General features: G+C 43.3%; 1 protein-coding gene across 2 annotated transcripts in view; it reads left to right on the top strand.

Moving 5' to 3' along the window:
• The first annotated feature begins 2,862 nt into the window (after positions 1 to 2,862).
• nos1apa (nitric oxide synthase 1 (neuronal) adaptor protein a) overlaps positions 2,863 to 23,920 on the top strand; it is a 109,148-nt gene continuing 88,090 nt past the window's right edge. For both annotated transcript variants that reach the window (XM_010872288.3, XM_010872289.3), the window contains exons 1-2: positions 2,863 to 3,381; positions 3,559 to 3,630. In XM_010872288.3, coding sequence (XP_010870590.1) covers positions 3,277 to 3,381; positions 3,559 to 3,630 — 177 coding nt within the window. In that variant the 5' untranslated portion in view covers positions 2,863 to 3,276. The remainder of the gene's footprint in view (positions 3,382 to 3,558; positions 3,631 to 23,920) is intronic.

Here is a 23,920-nt window from a genome sequence, read left to right as displayed (position 1 = left end):
CTTGCACTGTTCCAGAACATTCCTACGAAAACATTAATAGAAAAAAATAAATGTTCTTAACTGACAGTCTCATTCGGTAACTAGGCGTATGCAAAAAATAGGTTTTTAAAAGTTCCAGATAAAGGTTCTTTGGTCTGTCAATAGTGGAACCAGTTTTGATTGTACATAGAACAGTTTTGGAAGGTATAGATTCTAAATGGAATCTACATGGTGCTATAAATCTTTTATTTTTTTCTCATATTAAAAACTGTCCCATACTGCACCAAAACTGTTTCTACTTCATTTACAACCCTTTTTGGGACTACATAACCTTTTTTTTTTTATTGTTCTTTGTATATCCTTTGTAAAGAATAATTCTATAAACTCTGTCAATCTGAACGATTATTTGTAGATCTTTTTAAGAGCCTTACATGTTTTTTATTTCTGTCCACCATTATTTATTTTGGGAATTATCCATATTATTGTGTTAATTGACTATTTGAAGCAAGTTATGTCTCTCATAAACACATGGTTCCTGAGTGAGAATATTAAGAACAGCTGACAGATTTAGTCAACAGGTATCTGACACAAGGTCATACAGACTTTCACAAGACACCATCACTAACCATAGTCATATATCCACTCACCTAAAGGATTATTAGGAACACCATACTAATACTGTGTTTGACCCCCTTTCGCCTTCAGAACTGCCTTAATTCTACAAGGCATTGATTCAACAAGGTGCTGAAAGCATTATTTAGAAATGTTGGCCCATATTGATAGGATAGCATCTTGCAGTTGATGGAGATTTGTGGGATGCACATCCAGGGCACGAAGCTCCCATTCCACCACATCCCAAAGATGCTCTATTGGGTTGAGATCTGGTGACTGTGGGGGCCATTTCAGTACAGTGAACTCATTGTCATGTTCAAGAAACCAATTTGAAATGATTCGAGCTTTGTGACATGGTGCATTATCCTTTTGGAAGTAGCCATCAGAGGATGGGGACATGGTGGTCATAATAGGATTTGGACATGGTCAGAAACAATGCTCAGGTAGGCCGTGGCATTTAAACGATGCCCAATTGGCACTAAGGGGCCTAAAGTGTGCCAAGAAAACATCCCCCACACCATTACACCACCACCAGCAGCCTGCACAGTGGTAACATGGCATGATGGATCCATGTTCTCATTCCGTTTATGCCAAATTCTGACTCTACCATCTGAATGTCTCAACAGAAATCGTGAGTCATCAGACCAGGCAACATTCTTCCAGTCTTCAACTGTCCAATTTTGGTGAGCTCGTGCAAATTGTAGCCTCTTTTTACTTTTTGTAGTGGAGATTAGTGGTACCCACTGGGGTCTTCTGTTGTTGTAGCCCATCTGCCTCAAGGTTGTGTGTGTTGTGGCTTCACAAATGCTTTGTTGCAGTCAAAGTTGCTCTTCTATCAGCTTGAATCAGTCGGCCCATTCTCCTCTGACCTCTAGCATCAACAAGGCATTTTCGCCCACAGGACTACCGCATACTGGATGTTTTTGCCTTTTCACACAATTTTTTGTAAACCCTGGAAATGGTTGTGCGTGAAAATCCCAGTAACTGAGCAGATTGTGAAATACTCAGACCGGCCCGTCTGGCACCAACAACCATGCCACGCTCAAAATTGCTTAAATCACCTTTCTTTCCCATTCTGACATTCAGTTTGGAGTTCAGGAGATTGTCTTGACCAGGACCACACCCCTAAATGCATTGAAGCAACTGCCATGTGATTGGTTGATTAGATAATTGCATTAATGAGAAATTGAACAGGTGTTCCTAATAATCCTTTAGGTGAGTGTAATATATAATGGAATAACACAAACATTCTATTAACTTGAATGACTGGATCTCTTTTGCAGTAAAACAATATGAAAATGTATTCTTTTAATGTAAATACTGTAAATCAGTCTGAATAAAAGTGTCTGCTGAATTATTAAAATGTAAAAAATCTTTTCCAAACTAATCCCCCATATATTCTGATTAGCTGCCACCCCTACATTGAATGATTAGTAAAAGACCAAGAAATCAATTTTTGAAAAGCTCAGTGTTCTTTAAGACATTTTGCTGTTTTGGGGTAACTGAAACAAATAACTGAAAGGTTGCTAAATCGAATCCTTGACCTGGGAAGGTGAAACAACAGTCTATTTCCCTCAGCAAAACAGTTAATCACTTTCTCCTCGATCTGGGCATGGTTTTAAATCAAAATGTGCAGTCAATTTACCTGGTAAAATATGAGCAAATTCATAAAATTAAACAAAGTTCCCCATACAACCACAGCTCATCCTTAACTGAACATTATTATTGTAACCTAAGAAAAAGAAACCGCGTTTCCGCAAAAAGCTAGGGATGGTGTTGGAGAAATGCAATCACTGTCACCATCGAAAGTATAGTATTAACCATGCTTTAATCGGCTGTATAGAGTTTCTTTACATTTACTGTTTTATGAACATTTAAGTAAAACAAGTTGATATGTTGAGGTTCGGTGGGGGGGGGGGGGGGGGGGGGGGGTCAATAATATTTTTCAAGAATCCATTGGTAATGTAAGCAACTGCTTACAAAAAAGGGTTTTAAAGTCAGACTGTGAAGTGACTAAATCAAAAGGGTAGGCTACTATGGCACTGTATGTAGATTTAGGGAAGTTAAACTGAAAGAACTACTACTCGTTTTCTCTGTGGCGCTAGGTGACATTCACTGCTTTCCTGGAACTGGAAGCGTGTCTCCATATGTTTCTCCCCTCCTACTCTTCTATGATTTAACTCTGTTCCAATGAAAACAGGTGGAATTCCCAGATTCCTCCAATCAAGATCTGCCGGGAGAATTCATGCGAGAGAGAGAAAGGAGGCTGGTCATAACGCCTTACTAGTAGGAAAAACGGCAAGACTAGGAAAACAACGCTTTTTGTCTGTTCGGGCAGGCCTGGTATTGTTGGTGCGCTCTCGTCCAAGAAAGTAACACTTTGCTACTTATTTCGGACGTGAGTCGATTTGCGGACTAGTGACGATTGTTTCTATAGGCTGTTAGAACGAGAATCCAGCCTACTTGCGCGATCTGTAGACACTAAGTTAACACCTCCTACTCTACTGGATACTAGAGTGACGCTCCGGTCTGGGACGACTGTATGCTACAAGCTGCGATGGACCGCTTGAATTAAGGAATTTAGGACTCCTGATTTTTTGTTATATTTGAGCGGTTTGGCATTGTTTTGGATTAACAATTACGTTCGTCCCCTTTCCGTGCATTGTGAAGACGGATTGAGTAGTCATGCCAGCGAAAACAAAGTACAATCTAGTTGATGATGGCCATGATTTGAGAATTCCATTGCATAACGAGGAAGCATTTCAACATGGGATCAACTTCGAAGCCAAGGTGAGTTGTTTTCTTACATAGCCTAGAGATTATTCACTATTTTACCATTCACTCATATTGTATTCTTTAGTCTCGTTAATGTAGGTTTTTGCTGAACTATGTTGAGCCTTTTTAATAACACTAGTTATTAATGTGTTAATATTTATATCGTTGGCTTTGTGTTTTGTTCCAAACCAGTACATCGGCAGTCTGGACGTGGCGCGTCCGAACAGCAGAGTGGAGATCGTGGCTGCTATGAGGAGAATACGGGTTAGTGGTGCCCTTCAAACAAACTACCTCACTTCAACTACTGTTGTGCGGTAGTTGAACATACCGCATAATACATGAAGGCCATTGCATGTTTTGGAGTTAAGCTGAGTGTCAAGATCACAGCATAGATAACACACTAACAGCTACGGTGTTCATATCTGAACGGCAGAGGTAGGCTACTGCCCACTGCACAATTTAATATCAACCTTAGAAAGTGTAATAAAACCACGAACAAATTAAACGGTTTGGGATACTCAATAATTCAGAAATATTGGACCGGAAATTATTTGTTACTCATGTTTCCAGGCTTGTGTAAAGTACCATCCCGCTTTTTCTTGTTCTCATTTGGGATTGTTGCAGGACTATAGCCCATGCGGTCGGACAGTGATTAGGGATGGCGCTCTTTGAAGTGAGGCATTGGGGTGGACATGCTTTATAGAAAGAAAGCGCATTTGGGTCTCTCTCTCACTCAGTTTTTCTTTTTGTCGTCATATAGCCTACTTTTGACATCTATTACCACCATCCTATGTTTCTTATGACAATTGAAACTTCAGTATAGCCGCTGCATGATAATGCTGATTTTTATTTTTTATTTTTATTTTGATAGAGATTGTCTGTCTTCACTCTTTTACCGGAACAAGCACGGATTCTAAGGGCTTATTTCCATGGAAGGTTAACCCCTAATATAGTTAGACATATGAAAAGAAAATCACGTTTATAACAATCCTTAAGCTCCGTCTATATGTTAGTATTGAGGCTTTATTGGTTGAAAGGACTTGTCAGGCAGTTATAATGTCATTTGTTTTTAGAAAGGTCTGAACTTTAAAACTTAAAAATGTCCTTGTTTTCAACATTTGTGTCCATTAAAACAACATCAAATTGATCAGAAATACAGTGTAGACATTGTTAATGTTGGAAATTACTATTGTACCTAGAAACGGATACATTTTTAATGGAATATCTACATATGTGTACAGAGGCCCATTGTCAGCAACCATCAGTCCTGTGTTCCAATGGCACGTTGTGTTTGCTAATCCAAGTATATAATTTTAACAGGCTAATTGATCATTAGAAAACCCTTTTGCAATTATGTTAGTACAGCTGAAAACTTTTAAAGATGTTATAAAACTGTCCTTTCGACTATTTGAGTATCTGAATCATCAGCAATCATGGGTTGGATTACAGGCTCAAAATGTCCAGAAACAAAGAACTTTCTTCTGAAACTCATCAGTCTATTCTTGTTCTGAGAAATGAAGGCAATTCCATGGGAGAAATTGCCAAGAAACTGAAGATCTCATACAATGTTGTGTATTACTCCCTTCAGAAGATCAGAAGAGCGCAAACTGTCTCTAACCAGAATAGAAAGAGTTGTGGGAGGCCCCGGTGCACAACTGAGCAAGAGGACAAATACTTTAGAGTCTAGTTTGAGAAACAGACACCTCACAGGTCCACTACTTAATGTTGATTGGAGAAGTTGGAATCACTTTTTGAGTTCCATGTGCTTGCCCTATTGAAATATGTAGATTTGTTTGCTGCAGATGTTGTAGACAGCTGTTTACCTGCTCTTGCATGATTTATGTTATTTGGATAACTGTATAACTTTTCCAAAGAACAAGGTGTAGCCTAGGCCTCAGTATTTCTCCATGTTTTTGATTTGTTTAGTCATGGTTGTTAGCACATTATGCTTTCTGTCTGTTTGCTTAATAATCTGACTGGGGTATTGCCTACCTGATGATAATTGACCACCTTTCAAACATGAATGCATTTATCAAACCAGCTACTTCAGGAAATATTAGAATGAATTAACTGAATAATATGAGGACCCTTCAAATGTGGCCTGTGTGGCTAAACCCTAGCTCTGCTCTTGCTAACTTTCATCAGGTTTTATATGGTCTATAATTGGTTTCTCTCTTTTCATTGTCAGTATAAATTTTTAGCACTGTGATGTCTGTAACATCCATGACGGTGGTGGATGTTATGGATATTAAATAGAATGTCTTACCTTCTGAAACTTGTTCTGAGATTAGAGATGGCTAGAGTTTTTCAGAACATATTGTTGATCTTACAAATGTTGTATACGCTGTAAAAATTAACTGCCTAACATGTTGACTAGAGACAACTCAAATATGTACAATGGTTTGATGAGGTGATGGGCCTTATATTTAGTATTTAGGTTAAATAATTATGCAAGCCTACAGTACTGTGCTTGGTGCTATTTTTTCAAAACATGTAAGCAAATGTGTTATTTGTATAACATGTCAATATTTAAAATCTGCTTTTTTTGAGGTTGCAAAGAATCTGATGAAAACACTTGTTATTTATTTTAGATTCTGATGGGGTATGCCAGTTTAAATTAACGAGGTAATTGTGTACTTATTTTTGCGTGAATAAGTGTGTATTTATTTCCATTAAGTCCCAAAATATATGTAACTAAGAACTCTAACCCTAACCCTAACCCTAAGAATTTATCTGCTTGCTCTGTCCACACACTGTATTTATCCTGAATAATTTTACAATTTATTTTCAAGACAACCAAGCCACAAATCAGTTGCATTTTTTTGTTGTTGACATAAGTACTTGCATTCAGTAGTTATTGACAAAATATCAATAATAATTTGGTCTGCCAAACAAACCTGAGAAGAAATAAATGTATAATATTCTTGTAAGTTCAGGAGTGATTGGCTCTGTTTAATGATCCACCCGGTCAGTGATATAACAGTGTAGTTGGATCTTGTGAGTTTGGTGTTTGGGACAGAATCTACTTCATGTGAGCTTGATTAAATATTTTGTCCTGAGATCGCCTATGATCTTCTTTGTCTGTGGTTCCCAATCTTTGGGCAATGGGTCATGGCAGGGGACCAAGTGGGTCAAAATATCCTTTTTATTGCTAGTAGTGAAAGTACAACCACCTGTCACCATTTCACTCTTATGGTGGGTCACGACTCAAAATACACCTCAAAGTGTGTGTCACAAAGCAAAGGGAACCACTTGGTCTTTATAGTAGAACTCCATACCTTACTACTATAGTGTGGCTTTTGCGCATCACATAGTACACTGAAGTGCCAGAAAAACTGGTATACCAGTCTAATACTTGGTAGGCCTCTCGTGGGAGCACAGAACTGCAGAAATATGACGGGGCATGGACTCCACAAGCTTGCGTAAGTAGTCTGTAGACAATGAACACCATACTTCCTGCAAAGCTGTCCACAATTCTGTTATATTCAGAGGTGTAGGATTCCTGTGTTCCAAAGCACATTGCATGGCATCCCAGATGTGTTTGATAACATTGAGATCTGGTGACTTAGGTGGGAATGGCAAGACCCCAAACTCAGATGAATGTTCCTCTAACGATAATGTGGCGTGTCTAGACTTGTGTGGCGGTGCATTGTCCTGTTGGAAGAGGCCAAACCCATCAAAATGAACGCAGGACATGAACGGGTGTAACTCGTCCGAAAGGATGCACACAGCGTTCAACTGTCAGAGACGTATGTAGACGTACCAGGAGTCCCACTGAAAGCCAGCTAAACCAACCCCATACCAATACGGAGCCCCCCCCAGCCTGTACAATGCCCTGTAGACATGGAGCCCCGCCCCCCAGCCTGTACAATGCCCTGTAGACATGGAGCCCCGCCCCCCAGCCTGTACAATGCCCTGTTGACATGGATCCCCGCCCCCCAGCCTGTACAATGCCCTGTTGATATGGAGCCCGCCCCCCCAGCCTGTACAATGCCCTGTTGACATGGAGCCCCCCTCAGCCTGTACAATGCCCTGTTGACATGGAGCCCCCCCCCCCAGCCTTTACAATGCCCTGTTGACATGGAGCCCCGCCCCCCAGCCTGTACAATGCCCTGTTGACATGGAGCCCCGCCCCCCAGCCTGTACAATGCCCTGTAGACATGGAGCCCCGCCCCCCAGCCTGTACAATGCCCTGTTGACATGGAGCCCCGCCCCCCAGCCTGTACAATGCCCTGTTGATATGGAGCCCGCCCCCCAGCCTGTACAATGCCCTGTTGACATGGAGCCCCCCCCAGCCTGTACAATGCCCTGTTGACATGGAGCCCCCCCCCCAGCCTTTACAATGCCCTGTTGACATGGAGCCCCCCCCAGCCTGTACAATGCCCTGTTGACATGGAGCCCCCACCAACCTTTACAGTGCCCTGTTGACATGGAGCCCCCCCGAGCCTGTACAATGCCCTGTTGACATGGAGCCCCCCAGCCTGTACAATGCCCTGTTGACATGGAGCCCCCCCAGCCTGTACAATGCCCTGTTGACATGCCCCCCCCCCCAGCCTGTACAATGCCCTGTTGACATGCCCCCCCCCCAGCCTGTACAATGCCTTGTTGACATGCCCCCCCCCCCCGCCTGTACAATGCCCCCCCCCAGCCTGTACAATGCCCTGTTGACATGGAGCCCCCCCCCCCCCAGCCTGTACAATGCCCTGTTGACATGGAGCCCCCCCCCCAGCCTGTACAATGCCCTGTTGACATGGAGCCCCCCCCCCACGCCTGTACAATGACCTGTTGACATGGAGCCCCCCCCCCACGCCTGTACAATGCCCTGTTGACATGGAGCCCCCACCAGCCTGTACAATGTCCTGTTGACATGGAGCCCCCCCCAGCCTGTACAATGCCCTGTTGACATGCCCCCCCCCAGCCTGTACAATGCCCTGTTGACATGGAGCCCCCCCCAGCCTGTACATTGCCCTGTTGACATGCCCCCCCCAGCCTGTACAATGCCCTGTTGACATGGAGCCCCCCCCCCCCAGCCTGTACAATGCCCTGTTGACATGGAGCCCCCCCAGCCTGTACAATGCCCTGTTGACATGGAGCCCCCCCCCCCAGCCTGTACAATGCCCTGTTGACATGCCCCCCCCCAGCCTGTACAATGCCTTGTTGACATGCCCCCCCCCCCAGCCTGTACAATGCCCCCCCCCAGCCTGTACAATGCCCTGTTGACATGGAGCCCCCCCCCCCCCAGCCTGTACAATGCCCTGTTGACATGGAGCCCCCCCCCCCCAGCCTGTACAATGCCCTGTTGACATGGAGCCCCCCCCCCCACGCCTGTACAATGCCCTGTTGACATGGAGCCCCCCCAGCCTGTACAATGCCCTGTTGACATGGAGCCCCCCCCCCCAGCCTGTACAATGCCCTGTTGACATGCCCCCCCCCCAGCCTGTACAATGCCTTGTTGACATGCCCCCCCCCCAGCCTGTACAATGCCCCCCCCCAGCCTGTACAATGCCCTGTTGACATGGAGCCCCCCCCCCCCGCAGCCTGTACAATGCCCTGTTGACATGGAGCCCCCACCAGCCTGTACAATGTCCTGTTGACATGGAGCCCCCCCCAGCCTGTACAATGCCCTGTTGACATGCCCCCCCCCCCAGCCTGTACAATGCCCTGTTGACATGGAGCCCCCCCCCAGCCTGTACAATGCCCTGTTGACATGCCCCCCCCAGCCTGTACAATGCCCTGTTGACATGGAGCCCCCCCCCCAGCCTGTACAATGCCCTGTTGACATGGAGCCCCCCTGAGCCTGTACAATGCCCTGTTGACATGGAGCCCCCCCCCCCAGCCTGTACAATGCCCTGTTGACATGGAGCCCCCCCCCCCAGCCTGTACAATGCCCTGTTGACATGGAGCCCCCACCAGCTTGTACAATGCCCTGTTGACATGGAGCCACCCCCCCCACACCTGTACCATGCCCTGTTGACATGGAGCCCCCACCAGCCTGTACAATGCCCTGTTGACATGGGAGATCCATGGCTTCATGGGGTTTTCTCCACACATGAATCCTTCCATTTCCCCAAAACAGTTGGAAACGCGACTTTGTCAGACCAGGCTAATCGTTTCCAGTGGAGGTGTTCCCGAGCCTAGGCGAGGCGCATAGCTGTGTGTCGAGTATTCATCATGGGTACTCAAGCTGGGCATCGGCTTCTAAAGCCCATATCCCGGAGGGAACGTTGCACAGACCTCACACTGATGTTTGTTGAGGTCCCAGCATTATTTGCATCTAGAGCTATGGTGTGAAAAGATTCTTGCCAGCCGACACTGGTCACGTTCCTCCACAGTCTTTTTACGGCCACACTGCTGTTGTAAGTTAGATGTTTTGCCCGAATTCTTGTATTCACGGTATACCCTTGAAATGGTAGTACGTGAAAATCCAAACTTCTCCTCTGCCTCCGAAATGCTGGGACCCATTTCATGAGCTCCAACTATGAAACCGTGTTGAAAACCGCTTAAATAATAATAATTTGCCATTCTCACAGCGGCAGGAGCTCTAGATGCTTCTACAGAGGTCTATCGCTTAATATATGCACTGGCGGACGCAACCAATGACGTGCCTAGGTGGGGTTGCTATGTACTTTTTATTGGCTCGTCTGTGCCAGTTATTCTGGCACTTCAGTGTACATTTGTGAGAGTCTCATATATATATATATTTCTATATATATATCTCTATAACGTTTCATATATGTAGCTTTGAAAATAGATAGTAGTTTGTAACCATTAGTACATTTTTGAGAGAAGAACCATTCGTGGAACCCTTGATGATAGAACTGTTTGTTTAAACTGAACTGTTTTAGTTCAGCCCCTGTTGTTCACGCAGACTAATGGCTAATTTACAAAAAAACTAAAGAAATTGAAAAAAACTAAATGGTAATCGCTTTAAAGGGTATTGAATGCATTTGGATTCATTTTTATGTTGAGATTAGATTTTTTGTGTAAATGTAATGCCTGTGAGACCCACTGTCGATATTTCCTGAACCTCCGAGTTTAACAGATCCTGTAATTGGGAATGGTGCTTGACATTCCTTTGGAACAATAAATTTCACCCTAGTCTTTTGAAATGGACATCAGAAAAAGGAGAGAACCCCCCCCCCCAACACACACACACACAAAGCTGTAAATGATCCTATTAACTGTTTGAGAGCCGACCAGGGCGTCTGCTCACAATGCGGATCCCTGCTTGGCCCAGTAATAGCTGTTGTTGTTTTTGGAACAATAGGCATTGGCTCCCACAGTGAAATGAGGTAAAACAGAAGATCTGGACAGTGTGTTGGTCTGGGTTTTAATTAATATTGTACATTGGTCATATTGAACATTGTGGTATTCTTATTTTGTACTCATGTTTAATGACTAAACTGATAGGATCTTTCAGCCACTTCCCGTATTGTACTTTGGACAGCATTTACATCCCCAGACAGAAGAACCCATGCGGTGCAATTCTACAGTAGTTACTATGCGACAGATAACCTGGTGGTTAGAGCAACTGACCAGTAACCCAATCTGATCAAACTGTTAAACCTGAAAGATTGACAATCTGGCACCCTAACTGCTCCGAGGCCATTGGTGTAATTGAGAATGTTCTCACAGTCAGCTTAAATGGTAAAATATCATTTGACAACACAGTTATAACAGAAATCCTGAGTGTCGGGATATCAATGTTGTTTGTAAATACTATACTATACTCGTATAGTGAACGGAGGATGTCTATGGGTAAATGCACTTTTACAGATGAAACCCTTTAATCAGTCAGTTATATGTAGACTTGTTGTGTTAGTTTGTCTCACAGCCAGCATATCGCCAGTCTGAATCATGAGTCACTGTGGTTGCCAAGCAACTCGATGTGTGAGGGGTGTCATGGCCTTGGTGTCATCTATCTGAAATGCTTGATGTGCAAACTTTCTGATCAGAAAATCCATATATCTCCCTACAGCTCTGAACAATGTGCTACAAAATGTTTAAACGCTGAAAGACGTACATAATGTATAGACCAGGCACACACATTACAGAGAGCCCAGAACTAGAATAATTAATTGTTCTGTAAGGATGAACAGAAATTGATTGCGAATGATGTACAGAACTGAGTTATGAGACATTTTAGTTGGGTGATGAGTGGGGAAAGGAATGGTAATCATGCAGTATATCTTAGTTTCACTATCGGAGCAGCAGAGCTCTTCAGAGGAGAGATCTTTGCTGTGTTTTAAAGGGATTAATTTAGAATTATTCTCCATTAGCTGGGTTAATTGACTGTGCTCTGATAAACCAGCATGGGATGAAATGATTAGACCAAAACTACGAAGAGGAGTGCTTCGCTGTGCCAGAACACATCAACTGACCTCCACTTGCTATTAATTGATGCATTGATGCTCTGATGCTAATTTTGTCCATATGTTATGCTAGTGTAGTCATGTGGCCTACAACATATAGCCTGTAGATGTTTCTGGTGGTTTTAGGGGTCAGCTACTGGTCGTACAGTGCCTGCTACTGCCTAGCTCCCACTGTGTCATCTGTTTCGATGGAAATCACTGGTAGAGGAGGTGGGGGTTGGGGATTTTCCCCACCACAAATCCTCTAGTCCTCCTTGCAATCTTTTTGTCTCAGATTCATTCAAACTGTTTTTACTGCCTTGTTAAAGAGATGGAGAAGACTGAGAGAGAGAGGGTGGTAAAGAAAAACAGACAGATAACGAGAGAGGGAGAGAACAAAGACACAGATGGAGAAATGTGAGACAGGGACAGCAAGACAGAGGAAGAGTGAGAGAGACATTGTCTTCAAGAGAGTCCCTCTCAGGATCTCTTTTATGTGGCTCTTGAATTCTCCTTCTTGCTGGTGTTTACCTGTCTGTGTGATTGACACTAACGAGATAGGATCCAGGCGCCTGTCTAATTAAACAACCTCTGCTCCATTAATGTCTTGACCTGTTCACTGGATGCCGATCGTCTTGCTGCGGTTGTTTGTAAAAGGGTTTCAGTCGATGCCGCCGCTGCTCCCTAAAGGATGGTGCTGGACCTGGATCACGGATCTGCACGTTCGCGCTCCTGGAAAAAAAAAAAAACATGCTAACCAAAGAAATAGCCTCATCGCATGCGCAATGACCGGCCGTCCCGGCGGGGACACGTTTAGGCCCGCTGAGGCCGAGCGCCAAGACCTTGGTGGCTTTAATAGAAGCTTTGGTCAGCGAGGCTGTGGGTTAGTTACTTAGGGTGTAGTGATGTTGACGTCCAGTGGAAGCTAGCGTGGTGTGCTACTTCCGACACACACCGGTTTGGAGGATTCTTTGTGGGGTTTTGTGGTCTCTGCTGTGGAGCATTAGGATATGCAGAGGGCTCAGCTGAGACTAGGGATCCTCGCCCATCTGTTCTCTCTGGCCGGTCTGGCTGTCAGGGTGACTCCTGGACAGCGGCCCGCGGGCTGGAGTGCCTGCCCTCTCTCCCTGTAAAGCCTCTCACACTCAAGGACCCCAGTCTCTGTGTGTGTGTGTGTGTGTTTGTACTCCCTCTCTGGCCAGCACCCATGTGCCCCTCAGCAGCACTGACCCAGAGTGCCAAAACATAGTCAGAGCCCTTCCTTCGTTTCCCAGAGAGACTAACTCGCTCTAAATCATACCCTGCCCTTCCCCTCTCCTTTTCTGTTCACCTCGCTTTCTTTCTCCTGGAGTCCCTCCTTTTCTACCCACTCCTTTCTGTCTGTCCTTCCCTCGGTTACTTTTAGTGTCCTTTGCGAAGCAATTCTTTAAGCAAGTCATTTTAACCCCCCACCCCCCTTCGTAAATATAGGAAACTTTGGCTGATTCACTGTTTCTCATCTAAAAAGCAGCGCAGCATGTTGTCAGGCCCCTTCTGTAACTAATGGAGATGCTGGTCTAATTTCAGACCCTGTTTTAATTAACGTCCACAGCGCCTCCACAAATATAACTCATTTCCACAAGGGGTGGAAGGGCAGTTCTCCCGACATTCTAATCCCAGTAACGTTAAATAACTGGGAGATTAATATCCCAGAGCTAAGCCTGTGGCGGTGCTCAGTTGCTCCAGGAGCACCAAAGTGGTTAATAATGCTCTGTAGCCAAGAAATCACTTAATAAATTAAAAGTAGGTACAAATGTTCTCTTTTGAGCCTGTGAATATATATGGCTGGCAAATGAAAGTAAATCTGCTAACCTGGCACTGTTTTTTGCTAAAGTGAGCAGTCGGGAACGTCTCTTTCTAGTGTGCAATAAGGACTCTCTATCTCCCCCTCTCTCACGCATACACGAACAGACACACAACGCATAAATGCACACATATGAACGCAGATACATTCACACGTACGCATACACACACACAAAGCTGCTATCTGTGCATTAAGAACATGTTTTAGTCTCTCGCTCGGCAGAGCTCTCGGGGGCATTGCCAACTCAATCTTCAAATAAAATGCCTCGCCTTGCCCCAACGGCGGAAACAGAATTACAGCATGGCTTGACATTTTAATTATGCAATGTTGCTGCTTATGTCATTTCGCCATGGTTTAATGTTTTAATGACTCCGCATGGTGGCGAATTGGACAGTAAAACACAATGGGGTTAAAGTTTGGGATAGGATTTACAACAGAAACAAATCAATGGTTACATTCATAGATCGATTGTAATTGTGTTTAGGATTTAGGTTGGGTAAATATTTGAAAAAAAAAACTGCTAAATGCCAGCCTCCTAGAAGGTCAGAAGCACTTACTGCCCCTAGTGGATGGTTTAACATGTGCATTCCGCTAGTCTAATAGCTGCAGAAATGTCCTGTTGAATTCAGTGGAGTGGTCTCTGAATGGCTCACTGAAGGGGCACGGTCTTAGCTTGGTGTGCTGTACATGAATAAAGTTATCGACAGTCGTCCTGTTTCCCGCTTAGACAGTGACGAAATAAACTAGGAACCTTAAAGCGCGCACAAACACACAGACACAGACACACACAAAACACGCAGCAACCCTCTTAATCTTGTCACAGGGTAATGTAGCCCAGATGCTGCAGGCGTCCTTAAACCTCTGCTGCTATTTCATTTAGACATGCAGCTCCACGGTATTAAAGGCCAGGTAGAGAAGCCTGCCTTCTTTATTGGAGAGGTAATGGCTTTCCCCTCAGCAAAATGTCAGCTGAGAAATCCCCTTGACTCTGCCTTTCATGCTGGCTGCCAGGCTCTGCGAATAGATGGAGCCGCATTGAACTGGCTACCCTACGCGCACGCACGCACAAACGGGCACGCCCACTGTAACGCCATTGCGATCTAGATCGGGGGTTCTTACAGGGAGAGCTGTGATCCACTATTCTAATTTGACGCTGGTGAATCACTGTCATGCTCCTGTGGCAACGGCCACTTCAGAGGGAGACGTGCAGCTATTAGTTGAGCACTCGACTGTATCTGATGCAAATCATCTGATCGTGCTAGAGCTGCCTTGTAGCTCATGCTGTTGCGTCATTCTGCTAATGTTCCACCTCTGTTCAGGTGGTGTGTCTTTAAGAGAAACCCCCATCCCCCAAGCGATGTCGTGGGCATTCATCACAACCACAGGCCGGACCACCCACCACAGCCCAGTGCAAATCCAAGACCAGCACAATGGCAAAAAGCCCTCAAGACCCGTCTTAAAGACAAGGGTCAGCATTTTTCGGAAGCTGTTAAAGGAGGTGTCACATCAGGGGCTTGTAGTGTTTTCATCCCGCGGGGGCAGTTGTTTCCCTGAGACGTCACGCCTCCCTGAGTACAGAGGACTCCTCCATGGAGGTTGTCTGTCTCATTGGACCGTGACCGTAGCATATCTTGCACACCTCCACAGACAATGAATGTGACTACTCTATAGAGAGGCTGCTGTTTTGTTTTTTACGGTTCGTTAGCAGGTTGCTCCTCTAAGCTCCTCAGTACTTAGTGTCACATCACCTCATTCTTCATGTTGATTTAGGACCTGATGCCAAAGCTCCCAAAGTTCACGCCAACACACACACACACGTACCAGGGTTAATGTTAATATAGTCATGTCCTGACCTTGGGTCTCTTCTTGTCTGTCAGCTCCTCCTCTGCTGCATCTCACTACTGCTAATAGCTGCACATCTCATTGCCTCCTCTTCCGCTACTGTTAACCTTCCCTTTCCCGTCTTCCTGTCCTTTTTGATCCTCGTCCCCTCTCCTCCTATGATCTGTGTCGCACCTGCTGAATCAATCCTAGGTTGACCGTCTCATACTCCCATGGTGACCCCCCCAAAAAAAACGTTAATATTCCCCAGAAACTGACCTCCACACTACTGACATTCAACCTCCCGTCTTCCCTCAACAGCAGGATTAAAGGTAAGCTTTTATTTCCTGTCGTTTCTTCCCATCACTGACAGGTCGACATCCACGGTGCCATACGACATAACAGAGATGTGATCCAGCCACACAGGGCTGATTGTCTCATACCCACTAAGGGAGAGAGCAGGCTTCATGTGTTTTAGTTTAGCTGACTCAATTATCACAGATCCTATCTATCACCTGGAGTATAATCTCCACTCTCATTCTCCCTTTCTCTCTCTCTCCCACCGACACCAACACACACAAGTGTTTTCTTTCTCACTCCCCTCTATCTTTTTAGCACTTCTTTCTCCTCTCTTCCCTGTCTCTGCTCACCTCTTTTGGGGGGTTAAATTGGCCGGGAGCATATGGTTAAAATGAAACCTAGAGGGAGCTGAGCTCCTGTTCTTCCGCTGGCCTGCAGTTTAACATTTTAGATGAAACTGGAAAGTAAAAAGCAGGGCTCCCCACTTCCCAAATCCCTATTTAACCCCTGCCTCCGCTCCCCTCCTCCCCTCTCTTTGTGGGGTCTTGGCAGGAGTTTCCACCAACATTCGGAGTGGAGTCAAGGCGGCCTGGCGGAGATTGAGGCAGCAAGGGGCCTCGTGTTAGCCTGATAATTTACTGCCAGATCGGCATTATAAAAACATAGAGTCCTCTCAGACATTATGTCCTCTCCCAGCTGATTTATCGACTGGCCTTTTTAAGTGCCCTTCATTGGGGTTGCCCGCAGAGCTATGTGGAGCTGCCACTGCGGCGGGCTTGACGCTCGTGGAACTTATACATAACATTTTACATTTTAGTCATTTATCAGACGCTCTTCTCCGGAGACACGTACAGTAGATATGTAAGTAGTAGGGCACACAGCATTCTCTAGGGGTTTTTGTTTAAATGTAATTGTCAGTGGGGAGGTCAGCGGTGCAGCAGTGACATTACTGGAGATTTAAAACCGGTCTGAGCAGACAGCCTTGCGGTGCAGACAAAAAAATGATCCCTTCATTGCTCCTATGTATAATTCACAGTCTTTTAATTTGCATAAACACTATAATTTTGCCTCTTATTGGACACAACTTGCTGAGTATCATGTGGTGGTTAAATATATCCTATTAAGTGGTGCTGTTCTCATTTAACAGCCATGGTCTACGACTGTCTGTTGTATTTTACAATTAACTGTTAGGTAGAGAAATGTGGTGAGGCTGTTTTATTAAGAGTAATGAAATGAATCCTTAATAGTGGGCTTAGGTAAAAAAAAATATACACAGCAATATATTCCCTGGTATTTGTAGTTTTATAAGCTGATGTCTACAGCAGCAGATTTCAGACCACCGACTATACATATGGTAAAAAGACTTCTTTTCCATTTGAAATAAAAGCTCTTGCACAGAAACTCATCCTCGAGTGTCACAGTCGTGTCTCCCCTGACTGTCAAATCCAAGGCACTCCTTTGAGGAAAATAGTTTTTTTTACAACAAAACAAAAAGAAACCCATTCACGTGGTTGTAGCGGTGACAGTTTAAGCTACTTGTGACATTGTCTCAAAATTAGAATTTGCATTTAGGTTTAATGAGAACTGACTTGTTCACCCAAAACCATGGTCTGGTCTGTCTCCAGTGCTGTGTTTCCTCTGGTGCCAAACACTGGTGTCCAGATTTAATTCTGTTTCCACTGACACAGGCCAGGTCCAGTCAGCCACTAGGCCATGGCCAAGTAGCCCAGCTCTCACCTGGTGCCAAGCCCCGGACTTTAGGACTTAAGGCGGTGTTTGTAGATTGACGCGTGACGTAGTGTGAAAACGTGGTATGTTGTTCTATTCCAATGGCGATGTGTATCGTTTGCTTCAGGCGATCCAACTAACAGATCCCTGATAAATGAAGCCACAGTACAGGGAAGCAAAGACTCGGAACGGAAAGAGTTGCAACAACCGAAGGTGATACAATGCCATTGACTCAATAGAAAAACGGAGAGTTGAGACTGAGACGTAGCCTGCAGAACCTATAACAAGACAAAATTACACATTATTAAGGTACATAGTTTTGACAAAATACTAATTTAACTGGTTTAGTTGCAGTGTCACGATTGTAGGTGGCGAAGGAGCCGGTCGCAGGAGTTTGAGTAAGAAATTCGTTTTATTACTTAAGTTCAAACAGTGTATTGTAAACAAACTGAGTATGGCGTTATTGTTTATTTTACTACCAGAAAAAATATCGCCTTTTTCCGTAACCGGAAATCCAAATCTCGTTGATAGTTTACTCCTCCTTCCCCACCTGAGCCTCTCCTTAAGTCATTGGTACCAAATGTATAGTGGAAACAGAAAAGTCTGGTGCCAACATTAGCATAAATCCCCGGTGTAGCCCAGGTACCGGCGTAAAGCACCAGAGGAAACACGGCACAAGTGTTCCTGGAAGTCTTGCAACGTTGCACCTTTAGGTTTAAAACCTTGTGGCTACCTGTGCAGTGTGGGTTGTGTTGCGTGGGCACATTTCTTTACACAGAGGCCAGAAAGAGAATGATGCTCCATTATCTTTGTGTAGGGAGTATTTAAGTGGCACTTAGCCCAATTACTGTTGTCTGGCACATTCATGAATTTTCTTTTGCATGTCAGCTACAAAGTCATGACACATTAGATTACTATGGTTTGACTGACAAACAAAAAGCAGTGGTTCACTAGATTTGTCTAAAATGTGTTGGTCTGACCGAATAATGTGCTGTGTTCCTTTTGCCAGTCATATGTTCATGGTAGGAAATGAACAACTGTGAATTGTAGGTTGATTTTGTCATTTGTCACTAAGAATGTGTATTTCACCTGTCAGGTTGGTTTTACAAAAATGTTAAAAAAAGTCACTTTGACCTTGTGTTTGTTGGCCATTACTTTTCTTATACAGTTCACATGTTAGATTGCTTTTTGATGTTAGTTGTCCACTCAATTAAGCCAGGGAGTGGGATGTGGATTTGTCTTTGTTTGTACGTGCAGCTTTTCTGACAAAATGTGTGTAAAAGATCTTTCTTGCCACAAAGATCCAGTGTGTACTAAATCACAGTCAATATATTTTGAAGAACATTCATATTGACCATCTCTTGATCTGTTTCTCTAGGAGTGATGTGGGGGTTTAGTCTATGTTTGCTGGCTGTCAGACTAACCTTACATCTTTTTTAGGTGGATACAGTAAAAACACACAGAAGTACTAAAGAAATTGACAGTGTGCCTGCTGGAATGCACAGGCTCTGCATCATTAAAACCAAGTGATTTTTGTGAGACTGGGCTGCCTGCTAGCTAGCAGTATCAAACACCGGGCCTCAAAGTATTTACACGAACACATGATCAATGACTTAGGACTGGGGAGCAGGGCTCTGTGTGCATCCTCTCCTGATCTACTGGGATTTGTTTAGTCTAGTTTTCGATTGGCTAGTTGTGTAAGAGAATGAAGATAAGGGGCTCCTCGAGGCTCTGTACGACCAGTCTCCTTGGGCAGACCTGTTGCCTCCCACAGTACAATAGCCTGGTGTATTTTTCTTTGAAGGTTATTACAAGATCGCAGCTGAAAACGTTTGCAGGATGAAGAGGGATAAAGGAACACAGAAACTCCAACTACAATGCAACACAGTGCGTTCATACAGCCTAAGAGTATAAGGAGGAGAGAAGAGAATGGTGGGTGTCTGGTCTCTGAGAAATATTTACGATCAGTTTATTACTGTGTACTAACCACTTTGGCACATTTTATTTATGGAAAAATGTAAGTGCTAACAAGAACTCAACAGGGCAAATATTACAACAGCTTGGTATTTTACCACACCACTTTTGATTTTGTTTGAATAAAATTCCTTACATAGAAAAAAAGAGGAACAGTGCTGTACTTTTCAGATACATTTGCCTCGTCTCATACATTTTCTCTGTTTTTTCTCTGGAAATTATACTCCTGGCTCTGAGCATATCTTCAATCAGAATTAAGTGAAATCACCAGGCGCACCCACCACTTTCCTCCAGTATAGTAACTATTTAGCAAGTGAGATAACATTACTCCCATCAGACCCAAGCAAAAACTCTTAAGTAAATGTGGGAACCAGCAGACACGTAAACATTAGTGATTTGAAGTGCAGTTTTGCATGGAAACGAGGTGAAGTCCACAACTAAACAGCAGCACTGCAATAGACTAAGATGTTTTCATACACATAAAACACTATCTCAACTGGGAATATACTTAAATAAAGCATAAACTCAGACAGTTTAATGTATGCCCACATTGCCCAGCTGTCTTTGAGAATATACACACTGTTAATACTGTATATTATGCTTTGGTGGATGGTGAAAAAATACAACTCTGCACTGAAAATGTGTGAGCATGAATACCAGTAGGTACAGATTGAGATTAATGTGTGTGGTGACGTTTAGTGTGTGTGTGTGTGTGTGTGTGTGTGTGGGGGGGGGGGGGTTGTACATAACAGGTTCCCTAGGGGAGAGCCACACACACACACACACACACCACAGATTTAGAAGGTTCTGTGTGACGGCGTAGACCTTGGAAGGCCTCCCCTCCTGCCACTTCGTCTTCCCCTGAAATTCTGGAAGCTGTTTTGTGTGCACGTGTGTGTGTGTGTGTGTGTGTGTGTGTAAGTCAACTTAAGTAAACAAGGGTTTACATGTAGGGGAAACAGGGCCTGTATCCAGTTTCACCAAGGCAATGCTGCTTTATCACTACTCAGACACAGTCAATGAGTCAGTCAGTGAGTCAGTCACACACACACAAACAGGAAAGTAGAAAAGGAACACACTAAATGAGTCTTCCAGACCGGATAGGAAGGAAGCAGGAAGGTGAGGGATGAAGGACTGTCTGACATCATCCTCCGAGGGTAGCTCTCCAAGAGACTGATTGTTTTGCAGACGTTTAACTTCATTGCTGTATGCAACATTGAGGCATTAGGCCTACTTAAAGAAATAATAATTCTGGTGCATTCTGGAGCTTGACCCTCAGCTACAGTGTCCCCCTGACTCCTTGGTTATTGAAGTCTGCATAATGCTTAATCTGCCGTCTTTAAGCCGGAACTCAATGTAATTAGTCCCAACGAGGATAACCTTCCGGCCACTAGACATTCATGTCATACAGACAAGCTGCTAGCTCTGTCTGACCCAGCTATGACAAGGCTCTAGGAACTGACTCTCTTTCTCTCTTTCGCTCTCTATTCTGTTTTTCATTTTAATTTTGGAAAAAGGGTGTGGGCAGCACTTTCTCCTTAGTTTCGGTATTAGAAAGGCACAAAAATGTTCTCAATTAGGTTAAAAGACTAAAACATCAATCCTATTTCTAGCTTTTTGTCCACTTCATACTAAGGGCATGTATGATTAATAGAATATTCACAATTACATTTGTATTTCAGTACTTATGTGAGTAGTCGTTTTTAAACAAATAAAAAAATAAAATAAACCTAAAAATCCTTTTTTTTTTACCACAATTAACATATCGATAATTTTTACAATGACATACCAACATACCGTTCTACACGCTTTGATTCACCAACATTGGTCATTCAAAGAGGTACTAGTGGTGTGGTTCCCCCACAGAAACGCTCCATATCTACTTTTTGTTTTTGCAGTTAACCAATTCAAGGGGAGATGGAATACATTTACGAAATTATAAGTAACTACAAAACAAAAGAAGGTTTGTTGTTCAGTCTGAATGTGGTTGGGAATGATGTTCAGAACACAGTAAATTAATAATAGCATTTAGCTGGCTAGTTTAGCTAGATAGCTTGTATATGCCTCTCCAACCCAGAAATACACTGTTACAAGTTGATAAAATAATGGCAACCAATTCGATACAGAATGGCAACCACTGCTTTTCTTTCATTCTCCTCGATCTCCTCGCTTGCACTTTTCCCGTAGGCCAATGGCCATTGAGTGCAACATTGTAAGAGAACAACACTTTGTGCATTATCTAGTATTAATCATGTTATAAATGAACAAATAAATCGCTTTTTAAGCATTTTTAAAAACACGAATTTAGAATATCCGGATATTGGAGAAAAAAAGAAAGATACTTGAAATAATAAAATCATGTCCAATGTATGTCCCTACTTTATAGAAATGCCGTTTATCTTTTGGGTTCATAAAAAGCAACTACTAAATGCTACTTTCTGTTTGTATAAGCTGATAGCTAGCAAACATAAAAAAAGTATTGCAAAATTAAAGCATTGCTCTTGTCCCTCATAGATACACCAGTGCATTGGATGTCTTCCTGGTCTTGCATCCATGTCTGTTGACAACTTGGGGAGTTGAATGATGTTAATGCTAGATCTGTAGTTCCTAGACCACTTGTGCTGTCCATACATTTTAATCCTGAGCATGCTATTTTTAAAGGCACAACCATAAAACAATTTTCTCACCCTTGACCCCGAAAATATTTTGCTCATTTAAGGTTATTTCCTGAAATTTCTGAAATGTATTGGGTTTTTTGTAATTTTAAAGATAAATTACTTAAACTAGAATTGCTTAAACTTGTGCCAGGGACATAGCACAAGTATAGCCTTATTCCTATGGGGACCGCTTGCTTAAAAATATTGTCCATATTATGTATGTTGTTATTCCTTTACAATCTCTGATATCTTCTACTTTAACACTATGAATTATTTTAACATAATCAAAACATGGTTCATCAAGCAATTTAATTTTCTATTTTGGGACAGTTATGTGATTAAATAAAAAGAGTGTTTTTGGCCTTCAAGTTACTCTCATAATAAATAATCATTCAAATCAATTTTATAAAGCTCTTTTTACATATGCAGTGTGTAAAAAATGCCTAGTAGCATTTTGTTGACATAAACCTCGCTGCTAGTTGATTTAGGCATTTCTGACTGATGTTATCCATAACTCTCTAAAGTTTGCAATACCTAAGAAACACAGCTAATGACCTTGAAATTAGAAACTGTTATTAGAGATTTCAAGAGTAAGCCATCTGAAGACCCCTCCCACACAGTTTTTGGAACAACTGCGCTAGATGCTAAAGGTTTTTGGAACTACTGCACTAGATGCTAAAAGGTCATGTTTTGAATTACTGCTTCTTGGTTGGTTGGTTAATTGGTAATATCTAGCCTGGGCTACGTCAGCCAGCTGATAATCATATGAATTTACAGTAACTTGGGCCTATATAAAATATATTAACCCAGTCTCTTTAGTCTGTCTTCTTCTGCCAATGCCTGCCAGGTCTTTGAACCTCTCCTTTCAGAGGATTACTGCTGTATAATTATTTTACAGTAGAGTGAAGTCATCAGCTCAGATAGCAGTGTAATCTATCGTGTCTCTTCAGAATTACAGCCTCAGTAGAATGCATGCTTTCATCCTATTACCCAGATTCAGAATCAGTGCTTTCAGAATCCCGAGGCCATACTGTAGATATGGATAGAACTACATGGAAAGTTATTGAGTTCCTCCAAACAACTCTAATATTACAGTTATGCAGTAAAAATTAAGTAGAAGATGCAGATTTTGTTCTTCGTTGGTTGAGCTATGGACTAGCTGACAGTGAAAAGGGCAACATCAATGTCCTTTTATCTAGCAATGCCCTCTGCTATGGCGTGTATAATTACAGTATTGCGACCAGTGTTGCTGATGCATAATTCAGTCAGTGCCTCAATACAGTGTCCTGTTCTGGTTCACCAACCAGATGAGCCTCTGATGAGCTGCAAACCAGTGTCAATCTCTGATTGCCTCTGAAATGGCTTGTCTAGTCAGGCATTCCAAAACGGCTCACCGTCAAACCCATTTAGCTACACACAAAATGATAGAGACTTACAATTATTATACCGTTTTATAATTGGATCATGATTGCAGTCTTTAATCATGCTGTGCTTAGTGAAACACTGGCAGTTTAAGCCCTGCTCTGTGATCAGAGCATACGATGACTGCAGTTACAGACACATATCTGGTGGATGGAGAGCTGTCACAGTCAGGCAGTGTAGTGGGATGTCAGAAATAGTCTTGTTACAGCCCATACACAGACTCATCCTTCTGAGGTGATTGAACGTCAGAGTGGATCAATCAGGAATGTGCAGACATGTGTTACAAAAGAGGACTCTGTCTCATTTTCATTTTCCGTCTCTCTCTCGCGCGCACACGCACACAACACTTCATGAATATCCGTCTATCTTGTGTTCTCCCTATCAGCTGCAGAACTGGGAAACAATGGTGCATCGCTCAGAGATGTGTGTTAAACTAGACTCAAGAATAAAGAACAGAA

The sequence above is a fragment of the Esox lucius genome, chromosome 8, assembly GCF_011004845.1.
Source record: "Esox lucius isolate fEsoLuc1 chromosome 8, fEsoLuc1.pri, whole genome shotgun sequence".
NCBI lineage: Eukaryota > Metazoa > Chordata > Actinopteri > Esociformes > Esocidae > Esox > Esox lucius.
Note: the sequence above shows the minus strand (reverse complement) of the source record. Positions and strands in the feature narration are given on the sequence as shown.